The sequence below is a fragment of the Manacus candei genome, unplaced genomic scaffold (assembly GCF_025592945.1).
Source record: "Manacus candei isolate 608988 ecotype Guabito, Panama unplaced genomic scaffold, ASM2559294v1 h1tg000088l, whole genome shotgun sequence".
In the NCBI taxonomy this organism is placed as follows: Eukaryota; Metazoa; Chordata; class Aves; order Passeriformes; family Pipridae; genus Manacus; species Manacus candei.
In genome coordinates, this window is record NW_026138136.1 from 3,731,625 (window position 1) to 3,750,583 (window position 18,959).

An 18,959-nucleotide genomic window follows, 5' to 3' on the forward strand; every position below is an offset into this window, starting at 1 on the left:
ACCCATAGCTCCTACTGAACTCCTTCATTGCTACCGATGTTTTGTACTGTGCTGGTGGCTGAGATAATTTTGGAGGACATCAAACCTATTACAAATGTTCTAAAATTTGCTTGCAGAAGTACTGGAAAATAATGTTCATTCTTACTTGGTGTCAGGCTTATGTTCCCCCTTTCCCCTATATTTTTAAGTTTATTTTTACGAATTTACATAGCATATTCTAAATCATTAAAATAGTTTATGAACAATGGCTTTCTGAACTGTTAACATCTTTACAGTAAGTTCTCCATTTTCCTTTTTAGACTGAACAGATGCTGGTACTTCTGATGAAGCTTGAGCAAATAGGAGAAATTAATATTGATCTTAATGAGAAGTATACCATTGTCCTTCAGCAGTACAGCCAAGACTTGGAGTTTATTCAAGAGCTCTACCAGAAGGAAAAGGAAAATCCACCTATACCACGTAATATACCACCAGTAAGAATGAAAGAAATGAGAGAGAAAAATTACTTTACCTCTTGACTGTTTTTAAGTTAATGAAAATATAACCTCCTATTTTCTGTGTTTTAGGTAACAGGGAAGATTATGTGGGCTCAGCAGTTATTCAGAAAAATTGACCATCCAATGACATTCCTTAAAAAGAAAACCACACTTTTGAAGGTTGGAAATTAGCAGAGGAGCCTTTATGCTAAGCTTTCAAGGATGTTATTAACAAACACATGATTTATTTTTATACTCCTGCACTCACTTTTCTAGAAGCTTGTATCCAAACTCATCCAACAGGAGGGATAGGTGTTAGCATTTGCTCCAGGTTTTGAATTCCTTTTTGCAGCATTATTATTCTATGGCTCAAGACAGTGGCTTCCCTCAAAACATGAGGCTGATGACTCAGACCAGTGTTTCTGTCCCTTCTGGGATTTGACTCATGTTAATTGTGGTAGTAGCACTGTTGGCTGTGTACCTAAGCTTAGAGCCTTCTGTCTGATGTGCTCTGTATTGAAGAGGGCCTCAAACACTAGCCACAGTTCATGAAAGAATATAATTTGTGTAGCTTTCTCAACGGGCCATCAATACCTTGTATAGGCCATGGTAACAGAGTTTGTCTAATGGGCAAGACTGGGAGGAAAAATCAGGAAAAGAGCTATGCTGGTTAGAGCAGTTGAATACTTTTTAATAATTGAATTGCTAAATATATTGCTATGTTCCTGCGTCCTACCTTGTCTCTAAAATAGCATAATTTAGAGTTTTCTATTACTGTTTCATTTTCCTAGGACTGGAGAGAGAAAGCCTAGTGGAGGGACTTTCTCCTATGTTAAACTCGTTAAATTGTTTGAGTGATGTATGCTTTTTATTTTTCCCATAAATTGCAGACACTGGAAATGAAAAAGGTTGTTAAGAATTACAATAAAATGGCTGCAGTTCTTTTGGAATTCGAACTTATTTATTATAGGTCTTGGTGTAGATTTGCTGACCAAGCTAGAAATGCTCTGTGTGCTTCCTTACTTGCCAGGCACCCAGAAACTAAGGTAAATATGATTTATTCTTTGTATTACTGTTACATGATTTAATATTACAAATGCTACTTTAATAATATCATAGATAGGCAAGAAGGCATTAAAATAACCTTAACAGGGTTAAAAAATGAACAACTTGAATTGGAATATTGGAATATTTTTTTCTTGTTGTTTCATCATGTCTCTTCTTCATAAGGCTTCTGCCTTATTCAAGGTATAACAGAGGCAGTAGCTAGGAAATACATATCTACTATTAACTTATCTACATCTTTTAAGATATTGTTTCCTGGTTTATTTTTCTGTGCTAACCAAAACTTTAGTCAAGGAAGGAAGTTTTTATTACATCATGGTCTTTTCTGTAGTGATCAATATCACTGTGTTGGATATATTACAATAATTCATTAATTTGCTTTCAAAACTGATTGCTGAGACAGAAAATCTTACCATTCTTACTTCACAGGTTATTTTTTCTGCTGTAGTGCACAGAAATTATGATACAAATGTGGCATTTTTTGTACTAATGATTCCATAATGGACAAGTAGAACCTCGTTTTCAAATTTATGTAGCAACTTAATTACATTTAGTGCCCCCAAAAACATAGAGATTAACCTTCACAGTATCTTCCCCTAGTTACCATTGGAGAAAGTGAGATAAAAAGGCAAAGTAGCTTCCACAGAATGTAGCTGCAGAACTAGAATTAAACTTGGGAAATCACTAGAGCCAAGTGTTTAAGGCACAGTGAAGGTCTCACAAAGAATTGAAATCAGAGTAAGATATTGGTTGATTAACACTTTGGGAAACCTGTATATTTGTAGAGGAGGTTGAGGATCTGCATAGAAACATGGGTATCCATTTAAAAAATCTTCTTCAGTCATGTACGTCTTTTTATATGATCCAGTTATATCACACTACATGTAACTACCAAACTGGTCTTATTTTCTATTTCTTTTTTTTCCCCTTGTACTACTACATGAAGGAATTATTTGTAAACTTAGATCCAATGCTCCTGGAAGTACTTTGTGAGACAAAATACCTGAAAAAAATGCATTTTGAAGTTCCAGATGTTGTCCTTGTCTTGTGTGCAGGTGAAGAACAGATTAAAAGATGTCAAATGGAGTAAGTGAACACTTTTCGGATTTGTTTCTCATCTGCAAATCCCTACCTTTGAGTCGGTTGCATATGTTGCTTTTGATTTATTGTGATTTTTCTCTTTGATGGAGTTTAATTGAATTTTAATTGCTTTTCCCTGCATTTCCATATTAATACTGTTAAAATGCAGTTGTTCCTATTTACACACGTATCTCATTACCAGAAATGCCGACATGTTTTTGTTTTGTTACTTCAGCAGCTGCTCTGTAAGTGCAGCTCCTAGGTACCTCTAAGGCATCTAAGCACTGTAACATAGGGATTACACTCCAAAATATTACAGTTAACATCAAAAGCTTTTTTTTCTGTTAGAAATACAAGCTGGAATTTTCCACTTGATTACATCACAACTCCAACATTTATATAGCTAATACATCACCTCACTTATAACATGCTCTCTCTCTCCTGTTGAATATCTAAAATCACTTTTGTTGATTTTAAATAATGTCTTTCTGTTTCTTCTAACAGTCCAAATCCCTGCTGCAAGAGTTGTTTTCATTCTCAGGGATCCTGATTGTTAATCACTAACTTTCTAAGCAAGGATGAGCAGTCTTTAAAAAGCAATGCTTTGTGAGGAGCATTTCTAAATAGAATTGGACAAAAAGGGACAAAGTTCAAAGAGTTTCATAAACACTTCAATTCAACCCCGCCTCCCTTTTTCTATTGTTAAAATTTTTAGTCTTTCACTCTTACAATGTGACATTTTTCAGTGATTTTCTGTGGAGTGTTTAAGGACAAACTAACCATGAATTTTTAATGTGCAAGGCAAACTCTGTGTTTCAGACCTGCAAAAAGCAACAGCCCCAACTTTTTCCATCCAACAGGAAAAAAAACTACAGAAAATGTTTGCAGTAAAAAGAGAACCCCAAATTTACCTTTGACTTAAAAAAAGACTTCAGACTTACTCCCCAAGCAAAGAAGAAATATTCAGAGGCTGTAGATTTTTAATTAACAACACCTGAAAAACAGTGCTGGGTATATTGCGAATGAGCTATCTCAGTATACGGTTTGTGACAATGTTGTCTACAGTCATCATTTTAATCTGGCATAGAACACAACACACTGAACACTGCTGCGGTTTCTTTGCAGCAGTTCTTGTAAGGAACCCATTATATATCTGACCTTTGAGTTTTATTTACTTCTAATTCTTGTTTATGCAGCTTCTTTGTGTAGCTCCATTTTCATGGAACTATACTGGTAAGCCTTTATTCAGAATTTGGCCTCTTTTTCTTTGGGATTTGGTGTTCTTCGTGGTTTGGATCTAGGTTTCCCTATAAGCAGCATCATTTCATGCCATGTCTTGCGAGATAGGAAGAAGGAAACAAAAATGCCACATTTTCAGTTTTCTGTTTCTTTTTCTTTTTTTTTTAGTTATAATTAATTTTTCTTGGAAGAGAAATTCTCTAAGTTGATCACAGTCACTTTACTGGAGACATTTATTTCTCCAGTCTGGTTCTGATGTTGGTAAGGAGAAAGAGGCTTAGTTTGAGCTAGGAAGAGCTGGAAAGAGTTCTTGTTTTTAAGACAGGATCAGAACTTGCAAATCTTATTAAAAGAAAATGAGTCCAAACTTCTGTATGTTTCAAATATATAAGTAAAGCACATTATAAAGATGATCATGTCTTTCAGACTCCAGAATCTGTTGATCAGTTACAAAGAATGTCTGAATGGGATTCCTGTTATGCTGAAACCACTGATGAAGCCATTTATAGGACAAGTTGAGGATGCCCTGACTCCGGGCCTGACGCAGCTGTCATGGACTTCTTTGAACATCAATAAATGTATGTAGCAGGAGAGGAAGTGGTGAATTGTTGATAGTGTTAGGTACCTGAATTCTGTTTTTATTTTTCTGGGAAAAATATGTTTGTGGACTGATCACTTCAGGTAGATAATTTTAGCCCAACTGCTACAAGAATGTGAGACGAGAGAATGGCCATGGGTGTTTTAATAATATCTCTTATCTTTTCTATAAAAAAAATCTCCGTGACTTATGCCAAACATCCCAGAAGTGACATGTCTGAAATCAAGGTTGGAGATTTCTGCCCAAATCGTAATTTTTTTCCAAGAAAACATTTTTTGTTTTGCTCAATGCCTATATTGAGCTTTTTCCACACAGCCAATAAGATACATTATCTATCAAATACTATCAAATACTACATAAAATTGATTAACTGTTGTAAAATTGTCATTGAAATGGGCATATGTAAAACCATCAGCAAGACTTTTATATTGCAGTTTTGTGAGAAAACAATAACTCATGCTTGTAAATCAGTTTTTGGTTGAAGTTGATTGATGTTAGGCTTTCACTTGTTTTCTTCAAAATGAAAAGCAGCAAGATAAACAGGAGCAGATATACTAAAATCTGAAAGTGAAATGGGCACAGGTTTGTGCAGCTGTTCATTTGTGACTCTGCCATGTGGCACTGGTGCACAGGGCTCTGACCTGTGCTTAAGGCAGGGCTGGTCAGCTTCAAGCTTTACTTGACTGTTGCCTGACCAGAGCACAAAAACCCAATGGCAAGTGGTTTTTATATTTCTTTTTAGCTCTAAAGTGAGTTTTTGTCCTTGGTTTGCATAGTTTAGTAACACATCAAAAGGAAGTTCTTTACAATATTATTTATTTTTTTATTCATTTAGATACTCGCTGCCATATGTTAAGTATCTGAATCTTTGTTTCACCATTTGTCCTAGTGGAAACTGGTCCTTTTTTTAACAAGTTAGGGGTTATGTAGCAAGAGTATCTGGGCTGTTTCCTGCTGCTACATCTAAAAGGGAATTCTTTTCTTGAGTGTGCGCACCATATATTTTTGAAGATGTGCAATGTCTAACATGCCCAAATGTATGTTGGACACTTAAAAAGTAGCAATTCATTCAGTGTACAAAATAACTGCCTACTGCCAGCAGTGTGCAGAACTCACTGAGCATGAGCTTGAAATTTCATCCAGAAGTATAGGGGCTCATAATTGCCTTCTAGACTAAAACTGAGGAGATAAGGCAGACAAATGGTTTTAGGATTACTTCATTTATATATATAAAAAAATCTAGGGCATTTGTTGGATTATTTGTCAATTTTAGTAAATAAAAAAGACAAGTTCCATCATTAACTTCTTAATAGTAATAAATGAGGTTTTCCACTTAAAGCATCAGTAGTTGGACACCATTCTCACACTGCTGTGCCTTAGATGCCATAGTGATTTCTTTCTACATACAGTAGAAATATATATATGGTGCTATATGGTAATAAAAGAGACAAAGGGTGTCAGGTGACATATTTCTCTCTATTTTGTAGTGAAAGAATGAAAGGGAAAGAATTTTTCCAGCCTATTCAGAAACAATTGTTTCTACCTTTAACTTAATAAACACATCTCTTAAACCATTTAGTTTATCTCTTTCCAAAATAAGCTAAGTCATTCCTATGAAAGAAGAAATCTAGTGGTTTAACAAGGTTGCATTCTTGCCTGGGGTAATTTTAGCAATTTAATTTAGAAGTGAATTACAATTTTAAAAGTACCACATTTTGCTGTGTGTGTATGTATGTAGGAGGACCAAAATAATTTTGGACACTGGTATTCTTTCTGTTTTACATTAAATTTTGTTGATCCTTTTCACTACAAGGTTAATACCAAAAAGAAGAGATAGTTTGAAGGACATTGTTCTATTTGTTATAAAATGGTATAATTTAAAGATTCAAAAGTAGAGCAAGTCCATCATGTTTCTGTTTCAGGCCTTTATTGCATATTTCTTTGCCATTAAATCTTCATTTTATTGTAATAACTGGAGGGATGGGGGTGGGGGTGGGAAGAGGAGATGAGATCTGTCTTTTGCATTATTTGTTTTCATTTTGTTGTCCTTGCTTAGTTATTCAGAATGTTTATAGTACCCTGAGGGAGTTGGACTACGTAGTCAAAGAAGCGGCTGATACCCTGGAATGCAGAATTGAAAGAATTCTGGAGGACATGTCGAACACTGCTCTGATAATTTTGCCAGAAGATAAACCCATAGATGCGATCTCTTTCCTGGAACAGATAGAAAAGCTTGCTATCTCTTCTTCTTGCAAACTGTCTCAGTAGGTTTATTAATTGCACAGATTTGAAGGCCATTTTTCTGAGGGTTTATTTACGTATTACTTTTCTATGCATACAAACTTCTCTTTTAAAATGTTATTATAACAGAGTTTTTGTTTAAAGCAAAATTATATTCTTAGAATGCAAGGGAGAAACTCCAAAGTATCTTGGACACGGCAATTGTGAAATAGCATCTGTAGTGTTTAGCATTTCTTCTTATGGCATTCTAATCAGTAGCAAAAAAAATGAAGACAGATAAGACTTGAAATCTCATTCACGTGTTAATTGCTTTGAAATTTCTCCACATGTTACTTGCTTGTTTCTTAATGCTTCTTCTTTTATTTTACTAATTCTGATTTCACAGATTATCTTACTGCATCATCATGATAAGCCTGTTTTATTAACTATTGCTGGAAAAAGCTTTTTTTTAATTATTGTGAAGTCCAGTTGAATCAGATGTAAGAGAGTCTGACAGAGTCTGACAAATGGGTTTCTTGTCAGTCTGCATATTTTAATATCTTAAAATCTCTATATGCCCTAGCAATAGGAACAAACTGCAAAGCATCAAAAGGGCATTTCCGTGCACATAATATTCTTCACAGTGCAATGAAACTGGAGATGTGTGCCTTACATTTGATTTCCTGTGAGTGACTGTAAGGTTGTTTTTGTAGACAGAGTCAGCAAGTGGAATGCTCTGTGTATGAACTTGTAGATAATCTTAAACACAGGCTGAAAGCAGATGCCGGAAGAACTCTGGAGGTAAGAACTCTACAGTGTAAAAAGTAACCTTTTATAACCTAGTCAGATATTTGATATTTCATTTATATGCTGGGTAATATGATTGTTTTCCTAAGAATTTCCCTTTCACTTCTCAGGATTCGTATGCCTGTACACATCTTGACATCAAACAGAAAACGCGCTGCCAAGAATGCCTGCCCTGTGCTTACTATAATCTAGTGGGACAGCTTTGTCAGAAGAATACTGACTCTTTGGTCAGATGTGAGTCTGTCTTTTTCAGATATGTTTAATTTTTTTAACAAAACTTTGAGATTTTTTCCCCCAAAACTTATTGTGGTAAAAAAAAATAACTTCACTTAAATATTAAATTTTTTTTAGGCATGAAGATTTCTTTAGAGTCCTTAAGACATCGATTGCATGTTATTGACTCTAGGTATCAGATGACTAAGGTTGTAGAGACACAGAAGGTTCCTTTGTTCAAAGCTGAAATTCAACTGGCTTTTCCAAATATTGTCTTGAAACCAAGTCTTGAAGATATTCAGGTAACAAAATAGTTGCACATCTGAGTCATTTGTGATAAAACATGTATAAATGCATTGTTTTAAAGCAATATTTACAAGTTTAATCTGGTATAAGAACTAAAAGGAAGGGGGGAAAGATAAAAAGTCACTTGAGTTCATGACAACACTGGATGCTAAGCACACGAAGCCAGGGATCATGTTTGATATGCAGGCCATTAGAAGGAACTGTTTTTCTAAAAGCTCAGTAACTCAGTAATTTACAAACCTCTACTTAGAGGCAAACATTTCAAAATGAATGCAAAAATAAAAATGAATGCCATCAATGCAACCTGATTGATTTCCTAGTCTCCTCAAACTTTTTCAGAATATAAAATCAGTTTAAAGTGTGATTCATAAGTCAGCATTCAGAAGTAGTAAAATGTAAAGAAAAATATTACCTGCCTGAAGCCCTAAACTGTGAAAAAATTTGAACACTCTTTTAAACTTATACTAATTCAGCAAAATTCTTACACATATACTTGCAATGTCCAGTGATGTCTGAAATTATTCACAGAGTTCTTCATGGTGTTGATTTGTGGACTTTTCATTTAGCATGGTGACTGTCAAAATCAGTATTTGAATTATTTCTCAGATTTCATTTGCAGCCTTCATGGTGGTGTCAGTAAGAAATCAACCACAAAGTGTGATTTTAAAATGCCAGAGATAGAAGAAATTATACAATAATTTGTATAGCTGCCTGTAGAGATTATAGACTATACCATCACAAATTCAGACAAACGTATCCAGACATTCTGACGTGAATGTGAAAACTATTATTCATAATAAATAACTATGTTTATAACCAGTTTAAGGGGAAATAGTGCTATAAGTTATGATCCCAAATGATCATGATTACTGTTCGTAAAGGTCTCTTATGTTCTTATTTGAGAACCACATAAACTTGAAAGGACTGTGATAAAACTTTATGGAGTACTCTTTCCCCTTACAAAATGTATTTTGAGTGATCCTACTTCATGCTTATTAGACTATTTTCTGTAAAGATAGAGGTATAATTTTTAAATTTTGGCGTCATAATATCTCCTAGTGCTCAAGGGGAATGTTTTACCTTTTCAGAGTGCTGTAAACAAAGCAGTAAATACCATATTATCAATAGCCAAAGATATTCCCTTGTGGAAATTTGCTTACTTACATCATAAGCAGCAGCAGGTGAGTATTTTATTTTGATTATTTAAAAAATTTGGTATTTTAATTAACATTTCTTAAGATTATATTCTGTACCAATACTTGACTTGTTACCTGGTGGATATTCCTGGTTTTTAATCTCTATACCAAGACATTAAACATAAGAGTGATAATTCATAAGCCTTATGTTTGGTGGTTTCTAAAATTAAAATCAAAAGTTACTTTAAAAAAATATTTTAAATATACTGTTCAAGTATGATGATGATAGCATAGAACCATTATCTATGTGTACTATGTGTACTACTAGCTGAATATAAATTATCAGTCTTTCCAGGCAAAAATTATATTTTAAGTTAAACTTTCAGTCTTCATATGGTACCTATAATGCTACAGTAATTATTTTTATATAAATATTTTAGCTGGTGTCAAAATTAGCACTAAAACCTTGGAAAGGTCTGAGGTCTCGATAGAAACTGAAATTTGTTGAAGTACAAAAATGCACAGTAATGGTAATCATATGGCCTTAATTGTCTCATCTGGTAATGCAATATACATCTATGCAGATCTGTGCTAAGAATTATGTTTGTAAAAATATTTTCCTATTTTGTCTACCTGACATGAAAAATGGATCAGCTCATTTCAATGGAAAAAAAATTCAAGTCCTCCAAATAAACAAACAAACAAACAAACAAACAAACAAATAAATAAATAAATAAATAAAAGAACTAGGAGAGAGTGGACTGAACTCAGTTTTATCAAGCAGAATTGTTTACTTATTTCCAAGCAGCCAACCCTCCACTGCCTCCAAGACTTTTTAAGAATGGGTATAGATTATAATTCTACAGTAAAGAAAGCAGGATTGGGTATAGACTGTAATTCTACACTAAAGAAAGCAGGAAGATGTAAGAGTTGTGCAGAAAGAGAAAACAACACAACTGTACTTGTATAAGGCACATATTTGACTGATGTAATTCAGAGATGATTAATATAGAGCTCTGCATGACAATTTTTTATGAAATTAACATTAACACTAGAACTATAGTTCTGTAAAAATCCAAGCTAAGAACAGGGAGTCTCCCTGTGGCTGGTATATCTACACTTTCTGTCAGTTCCTAGAAGTATTTCATTATTGGTTCCTAGAAGTAGTTCATTATTGGGCATGCCATAATTTAAAAAAACCAAAACCCCAAAAAACTAGTGGACATATGTTTTTTCTTGTTTAATTTTTGCCAGGTTGAACAAGCTGCTGCTGTAGAGCTAGGTGATGAGAGCAAACTCACCAGGATGGTGGCACTGAAACCTTTAGACAAGCAGATCCTCGAACATAAGGATGTAAACAAAGTGGTGATCCAACTAAGTACTATTATTTTATCTCTTAAAACTGAAGCATTGGATCTTCTGAACAGCTTTTCTGAATTTTCAAACATCTGGAACAAGGTTAGATACATATTTAATATAATGTTGCTATGTTGTGAAATCTAGATAAATTAAAAAGAATGTTACTGGTCGTGTAAAGAATTGCTCAGTAGGATGCATTGGTTTCATGGTAGCATTCATATACCTGTAATTCCTCTTCTGCTCTTGTGTTGACCAGAACTTGCAAATCTTTATCAATTAAACCATCTAAGCAAGAAAGCAGAAGAACAAAAAAGAATGTTGGAGCATAAACAAGCTTATGCTTTCGTATGCTTATGCATCTATCTCACAGCATCTTGTCTGCAGATGTTATAGAAAAGAACAATTTAGCAGAATCTCTGAGAAATTACAGACTACAAAGCTATTCCTGAATATTAAACTGACTAGTTCTTCTCAAGTAATCACTGCTGAAAGATATTTTTCTATTTCTTCACACACATACACACACACAAAAAAAGAGAAAGTAAATCTAGGAAATCTTTCACTAATAAGGATTCCAAAGCTGAAGTCAATTTAGGCTGGTGGTGGACTTATCTTCATTAGGAAATGGGTCCAGTCACATAATGGTAAAGCTCCAGGGAGTGTTTTGGCAGGAGACCCTTGATGAAATAAAACCTTGTATACATTCTGACTAGTGAAATTCAGCTCTGTGTGGATGGACAACTACTGGTCTTACCTATCAAAGGTGCTTTAGTCAGACTGAGAAACAAGCAATTAAAACAGTAATAATCTTATCTTTGTAACAGCTCACTATTTTTATCTTCCCCTTCCTAAATCAACTCATAATTGACCATGTTCCCACAGCTGACTCTTTTCTCCAGGCTGAGATAGGGCATTTTCACCTCTTCATGGCTTCTGAGGTTCCACATCTTAATGCTTAGTTACCTCCATATTTTGAGATATTGTTTGAGCTAGCCACATGTTGATAGCATGTCATTTCATCCAGACAAGGCATATTCAGATTGGATGATGCAGTAGCATGATGTTTCTTCTTCACTAAAATCTTCTAAAGTAGTCACTTAATCTGCTCCTTGAAGTTAAAATTCCTCAGAAAGTTGGCACTGTTCCCCCTGTCTTTGTAATCTCTGTGGGACCACTGGAAACTGTCACTGGTAACTCATTATTGGCCAGAGAAGTGCAAGCAGATTGGACCTCAAGTGCAAGCAGATTGGACCTCACAGTGCAGACTGTAGAGGAAATTCACTGAGCTGGGTAAAGATCATTTGTCTGTAACTGAACTGAGAATCTAGCACATTTCTTGAGCTGGTGACACTGATGTTCTCAGCTCTGCAGAAACTGGCCTACCTTATGAAAAGATGCTCAGTGCTCTGTTGCCTCTGAACAACCTTCAACAGGCTAAATGCTCTCTCTTCCCTCAGATCCATCCTTCCCTGCCAAGCTGTGATTTCTTCAAATGGCCAGGCCATCTGTAGCTAGAAACTGCAGTTAAATATGCTGGTTTGGGAAGACTGAAGATGGCTGAGTGCAATTACTCCTATTTAAATACCTATTAGAGGATGTGAGCTGCCTTTGGGGGATTGCAGGCAGAAGGGACACCGGGAAGGAAGTATTTCCAGTAAAGTTTTAGCAGCTACATTGTAAATTTTGTAGTTATATTTGTATGGATTAGGGATATCCTGACCCATGTCAGTTTTGGAGTTAGATAGATTTCAAGTTCTATAAAGCATACTGCACAAAGAGTGAGAGTCAGGAAAAGCAGTTCAAGTAAAATAATTTATGTTTATAATAATTAATGCTTACATCTTCAGTTCTTTTAGAGAGGGAGCATTTGTATTTGCATAGTGCATCAGGCAACTGAGCACCCTGTAGGTTATTGTAATACCAATGCTAAATAAACTTCTCTTATGTAGGATCCAGAGGAAAAAGTGAAGGAATTTATGGATACAAACCCAACAATGGCTGAATTTCAAACTCAAATCAGATACTTTTCTGTAAGTATGTTATCTTTAATAAAAATGAACTGTTCAGTTAAATTTTAGTGAAATTAAAGACTGAACACTTGTGTTTATCTTAGCAATTAGAAATGCAAATCAGAGAACTGCCCGATCACTGTGCACTGCAATCAGTGGATATTGCAACAGAGTCATTGAAAATAGCTTTAATTCAGGAATGCCGCTCAAGACAAAGAACATTTGGATTAACTTTGACTAAAAAGTCTGCCACAGACATGGATGAAATTTATTCATTCATTGAAAATGTTAGCAAGAGGTTAAGCAGACCCATCCATGACCTTGACGATGTACGGGGAGCAATGGAAGCACTAAAGGAAATCCGAGAGAATGAGATTAAAATTGACATGACAGTTGGACCTATAGAAGAATCTTATTCTGTGCTTCATAAACACAATCTGCTCTTTCAAGATGGAAATACAGAAAGAGTTGATGGATTGGCCTATGCCTGGAAGAACCTAAACTCACAGGTATCGTAGCTGTATTATTTCTCAAATCATTATTGTGAACCCTCTTAATGTTGACATTTTAGAACAAACCTATTTTCCTAATTAAATTTTTTGTGCTTTGTTTCCTGCATCTTTTGTGCCTGATTTTTCTCTTTGTCTGCATATAGGCACAACAGGTTGAGGACTTGCTGCTGAAGGTACAGCCAGACATGAAAACAGATTTACTGAGAGGTGTTCAAAAATTCCAGATTGATACTGCAGAATTTTATAAAGACTATAATGAAAAGTAGGTAACCTGTGGTGCAATACAATTATACTTCATTAGCGATTGTTTGAAAATGGCTTATCTAAAGGGCTTCAGAAAATAAGCACAGCACAGCCTCACTGTATATATGACACCTGATAAAAGGCCTGATTTCAGATTAATGTAGGATAGACACACAGTCTTACTGTCACAGTTTCATTAGCATGATTTCAATGCTGAAGTCAGTAAAATTCCGTACGAGTTAATAGGTTGGGAAAAAAAGTAAATCAAATTCTCAACAAAGCACTTCAGCAAATATTTAATATTAAGTATTTAAGTAATGCCTTCAATGTGACTAGAGATTCCAGTTGTAGGTATTTCTTAATTTACTGAGTCTTAGTCTTATTTTTAAACTTCCTTTGGCTCTTTTGAAAATTTAAATTGTGGGATATTTGTGGTTCACTCGACACTCCTACAGTAGCAACAAAAAAGGAAAGACAGGATTTGACTTGCTGTGGTTATAGGTTAATGGTTCTAGGACAGTACATTCACAGTGTGTGACTTTTGGCAATGAAGTTTATGTCAGCAGCTGACCCTGGGCACTCACTGCACACCAATAGCCTGTGAGCAGTGTGAAGCAGGCTGCTGCCTTGATGTTATGAACAGAATTCAGTTCACACATAGAGCATACACTCCTGGATGGCCTTGAAGAGTATCTACTCTTCTCCTGGGTCATATTCTTTTGCATTAATGGTCCAAAAGGTAACCAGGTTCTTGGCTTCAACCTTCCCTTCACCAGGAGTGGAAGTTCTTGCAGGCACACTAGCAGTACATTTGAACAAAAGCTTTAAGACTCCAGCTATAGAAACAAGGTGAAATTTGCACTTCAAAGGAATCTATTGGAGCGTTAAGTTGGTAATGTGGATACATGCATACATAGTGCTGCCTGCAGGTCTACTCTCAGAGTTGCCCAGAGGAATTAGTGGAAATACCCTATGGCTGAAACCAACTGTAGGGATCCTGAGAGCACCCCCTACTCCTTAAGGTTGGCCTGGGCTCAGGACCAACTAAGAGCTAGTGCCTCAGAGAGCTTCCCTCTTCCTTTGGTGACAGAGGACTCCCATGCAGCTGTGCAGGGCTGAACCCCCTGGGATCTGTTTTTAAGTTGAGACTTCACTGCTTAGCCCCTGACCTACAGCTCCAGCTCTGCCATTATCGTGCCTGTGCCTGGCCATGGACCCTACTGAACTGAACATGGATCCCACTGCACAGACCCACTTCTCAGACTGACCACTGAACAGCCTGGAACCCACTGGACTGTGTCTCATCCTAGCTACCTTAACTAGACCTGCTCCCGACCCTGACTTACTGACTCACCTTCCCTGCTCGATCTTCATGCTGTGTAATTACTGTGGACTTGTTTAAAGATCTGGACTATCATTTGAACCTGACTATCATACCCAAGCCTGCCCTGCTCTTCCTGCTGAGGTACTAGGGGATCAGGCCTTGGCTGCCTCTGCTGACTGTGTTACTGCTTTCATCTGCCAGTTCCATTTTCCTTCCCAAGCAGCCAGCATGCTCTGCTCTGTCATCCCCATCTGCCTGAATTTCTTTCTGGAAATAACCATAGCACAACAGAGGGTGGCATACTTAGAGTTCTCATCCCAAAGGATTATGATGTAGCCAAAAAGTGGTCCCAGGAGTGAAATCTGGGGATTGCACCCAGTCCTACAGCTGAGATGTGCTCATTAGGGAAAATAATATTTTTTCTCTTATCTTTCTGACTACTTAATCATAGTTCTAGTACCAGCTACCAGAATTTTCACTCATAAATTATATATCTACTATCTTTCCCTTTTTACAATATAGATTAAAATAATTATTAAAATATATTTTACAGAATAAACAGAAAATAACAAAAAACAAACATCTGTAAACTATTTTAGCTGTTCGTCATATATACGGTAACCCAGATGAATTTTATTATTAGAAAATAAATTGGACTTTCTTTCAAGGACTACTCAGTATGTAATTTTGGTACACTGAATATATGTGGCATTTTTTTCTTTTAGTGTCTTTTGTAAAAAATTCTAGAAAGAATGGTAGAAAATATTAAATGCTATTCAGTAATTATGTTCTGTGTTCTGTTGTGCTGCTTTCTGAAACCCATATGGTTGATACTTGTGCTGAATTTGCTTTGGTTTTTACAGGGGCCCCAGCAAGGAGAATATTCCTCCCCATGAAGCAAGTGACAGATTACAAATCTTTCAAGCCAAATTTGATGAACTGTGGAGGAAATATATATCTCTCTCTGCCGGGGAAGAATTATTTGGTCTTCCTATTACAGGTAGTTTCTCGGGGGATAAGGATACCTGTTCCTAAGACATTAAATTTTTCTTGTGGCTCTTGCTAAATGCATTCAGTGCTGGATTCATTGTAGAAAAACTCCTTGCAGTAAATTATTATGAAAAACAGCTGTGTGAAACTGGCTTTCAGTCTGCACATACATAAACATCAGGTGGAAAAATATTGTATCTCAGGGTCCAGATGCTTAGCTCTCTTGCTTTTTCTGTTCAGAGCTAAGCACATCTCCTGTCAGTATTCTGCCCTGTACAAATTTGGGAAACATTGCCAAAGAACTCAAATTGTTGCTGCTCCAGTTACATAATGAATTCCCTTGGGCTGTGCAACTGATCTGTAATATCCTTATGTCTCGTAGTCAGACACAGTTTGTTGGGAAGACTATGGTGTGAACTGAAGTTAGAGCAGAATACATGATAAGCACTTTAATTTGTACATACTAAATTAAGCATACTTTCGTGTCTGAGGGCATATGAAATAATCACAATGTATTTAACTAGGAATTCCATTAAAGATGTCAGTTTTAAATGCTTTTATTGTCCAATATATTCTAGATTTTTATTTTGAAATAAATCCCCATCCCCAACTTCTGCTTCTTTAATAAATAGTGTAAATTGAGATAGGGGATATTTTAGTTCTTGTCTAAAACTACATTGCCTTTGCCGTTTCATCTACATTTTCAACATTGTCTCCCTCACAGAGCTAGGTGCAGCATCTCAGTTATAAGATTCCATCTACTGTTAGAGAAGAATATTTATTAAAAAGCAGCAATCTAAACAATTACTGTGCATCAAAATCTGATGTCTTTACATAATTTAACTGGAAAAGTTTTTCTTACTAGACACCATCTAAAAAACTGCAAGTCAGATTTCATACATTTATTAAGTACCATTTTTAGAAATACATGGATTTTTATGTTCATGAATACATTTGTACCCAATTAACACAAATTTCTGATTTTAAAATTTGAAACAGAGTATCCTGAACTACACAAAATTAAACGTGAACTTTCATTACTTCAGAAACTTTACAGTCTTTATAATACAGTTACTGCTAGTATTGATGGATACAATGAAATGCTTTGGAATGATTTAAATATAGAAAAAATTAACAATGAACTTCTGGATTTTCAAAACAAGTAAGTTGTTTTTTTGTTAAAGTGCATACAATTTTTATTTCTCAGCTCTGTGTGTTAATTAGCTCATGAAAATTGCTCTGTACTGTGGTGCAGTATGCATCTAGAATGTGACCTTACTAAGTTAGTCTGTGAGTCACTTTAGGCTTTTTGGGGTATACTGACGTGGTAGGTTGCAGCTTATTTAATAAATAAGGTGCATAAACCTGTGGCAAGGTGGTTGTAAGTATAAATAACTTTCATAGCTGATCTTCATATAATACTTTATCAGTGATTCAGTTTACAACTTGTTAGTCCGTGATGTTAGACAGAATTTTGAAGCTACTGTCTACTTCTGCTCATTTGTCTGAATTATAATTGTTCTTTCAAGAAGGGTAGGTAGCCACACTAAATTCTGAGGGTTTTTTTATGACGTTGGAGAGCAATAATGTTTTCCACATTAAATGCAAAATAACTTCTAGTTGAAACCATGCTTTGCTGAAGTCAGAGAAATTTTTCTGCTCTGTTGGTAAAGATGCACCTCTTGCAGACCCAGACACGTATTCTCCAGTGTGACCTCAGAGAGACTTCACTTACATTTTGGTATTATTCAAGAGACTGAGGTCAAATCTGTGTTTTTCATCTCATCCCAAATCTTTGAAAAACATAGGAAAGGTTACTTATGCTCAGGGCTTTTCGTCATATGGTTTTTTGATCGTGCCATCATTTTAGCAGGGTCCATTTCTGTATAAACTGAAGGAGGCAGGTGGAGATTTTCTTCTTTTTCTGGAAAAACTGACTGAACTGCCTTCTAGGCATTAATTTGAAAAAACTCTAAAAATATTAAAAATATTAAAAATTTTAAAAATAATACTAGAAATTAATGTATATGAAACATATATACTTCTGCATTTGGACAATGTAAGTCTTGATCTCATTTCAGTAGAATTCTGGAATCTACTTTGTGATTTTTTCTACAGTTAACTTACATTTTACAGGTTGGTAGGACTCACTTTATGCTTCCTTCTTCAGAACTCTGAAGGAAGCCATTGCATGGTGATAGTTGTGAGTTATGTGTTTCTCTTTGTACTTCACGTGAGACTCTTTTTTTTTTCTCTCAGTTGTGAAGCTGTTTTGAAGCAAGGTGACTACCAATAGACAGTAAATGCTTTTTTTATAATAAAAGTCTAACCTAGTACTATCCTTCCTTTGGCAACTTGCTGTCATTATTGCATTAAGCTATTATCTTCAAAGCTTGAGAAATTTAAACAGTGTACAGGGAGTACACAGAAATAGCTAAGGTGGTATGCTGTGTTATGAAAGAAGCAGGAATACTGAAAATGCAATAAGTACTTCAGCCTAATTGTAAAGATACATGTAGCACTTTACTGTAGTTTTTTCTACTCCTTTAAAAATATTAATATAATAGAAAACCTAGAATCATGAAAAGAAGAATAAAAAAAATAACTGTAGGTGAAAATAAATCCTATTAGAAAGCAATAAAAAGGAGAAATATTTAGAGAAAATGCTGTGGTAGAGAGCATTATAGAAGTTTATAATAACATCTAGAGGGAAGTTTCCCTTTATATTTTACTGTAATACAGTGTAAAGAGAATGTCCAGCAAATTTAAGAAGGAATAGTGGAAGAGTTTTTTACCTTAATATGCAGGTAATAGAATTTGCTGTTAGAAAATACTACTGCGACTAAGACAAAGGAAAAAGTTATTAGTATTAAAAAAATGCCATTTTCATTACCAAACTGAGAGATTCCATTTCCAATAGCCATCCCAAGACAAAGTTTATTAGAACATTACTTGCTGTGCCTCAGGATAGAAGTAGCCAGGAACTGCCTCTTAAAGCCTTATCGATACAAGGCAGAGTATAATTTCCCATTTTGCAATGCTTTTCTCTAGCCTGTTTAATACTATCTATTGTTGGATTCAGGATGAAAGACCATAAAAATTGTTGTAGTGCCTGACAGTATGCATATGTTCATGTACCTCTTACTAGCAAGCAGTGAAGAGTTTGCATATGCTCCAGCATTGTGTGACAGATCTGCCTGATTTTGAGCTGTGAAAAATTGGGAATTTCTTTGAAGGATTTTTTCATTATGACTTGGTTTTATGCAGCTTTTAGTTTCTGCAACTGAGCGGTAAGAGAACTGCTGTCAGTCTTTGGTCTGTAGCTTTGGCAGATGAAAATTGGCATGACTTGTTAAAAGCAAGAGTAGCTGTGACAATTCAC

At 35.4% G+C, this 18,959-nt stretch overlaps 1 protein-coding gene across 1 annotated transcript in view; it reads left to right on the forward strand.

The window, feature by feature from the left end:
* LOC127482479 (dynein axonemal heavy chain 5-like) overlaps positions 1-18,959 on the forward strand; it is a 158,229-nt gene that overhangs the window by 21,407 nt on the left and 117,863 nt on the right. The window contains exons 17-32 of the mRNA XM_051812846.1: positions 300-473; positions 567-656; positions 1,367-1,522; positions 2,488-2,627; positions 4,287-4,438; positions 6,515-6,722; positions 7,392-7,479; positions 7,596-7,719; positions 7,837-8,000; positions 9,093-9,185; positions 10,395-10,598; positions 12,449-12,529; positions 12,613-13,017; positions 13,164-13,282; positions 15,451-15,587; positions 16,577-16,739. Of these exons, the coding sequence (XP_051668806.1) occupies positions 300-473; positions 567-656; positions 1,367-1,522; positions 2,488-2,627; positions 4,287-4,438; positions 6,515-6,722; positions 7,392-7,479; positions 7,596-7,719; positions 7,837-8,000; positions 9,093-9,185; positions 10,395-10,598; positions 12,449-12,529; positions 12,613-13,017; positions 13,164-13,282; positions 15,451-15,587; positions 16,577-16,739 (2,498 nt within the window). The remainder of the gene's footprint in view (positions 1-299; positions 474-566; positions 657-1,366; positions 1,523-2,487; positions 2,628-4,286; positions 4,439-6,514; positions 6,723-7,391; positions 7,480-7,595; positions 7,720-7,836; positions 8,001-9,092; positions 9,186-10,394; positions 10,599-12,448; positions 12,530-12,612; positions 13,018-13,163; positions 13,283-15,450; positions 15,588-16,576; positions 16,740-18,959) is intronic.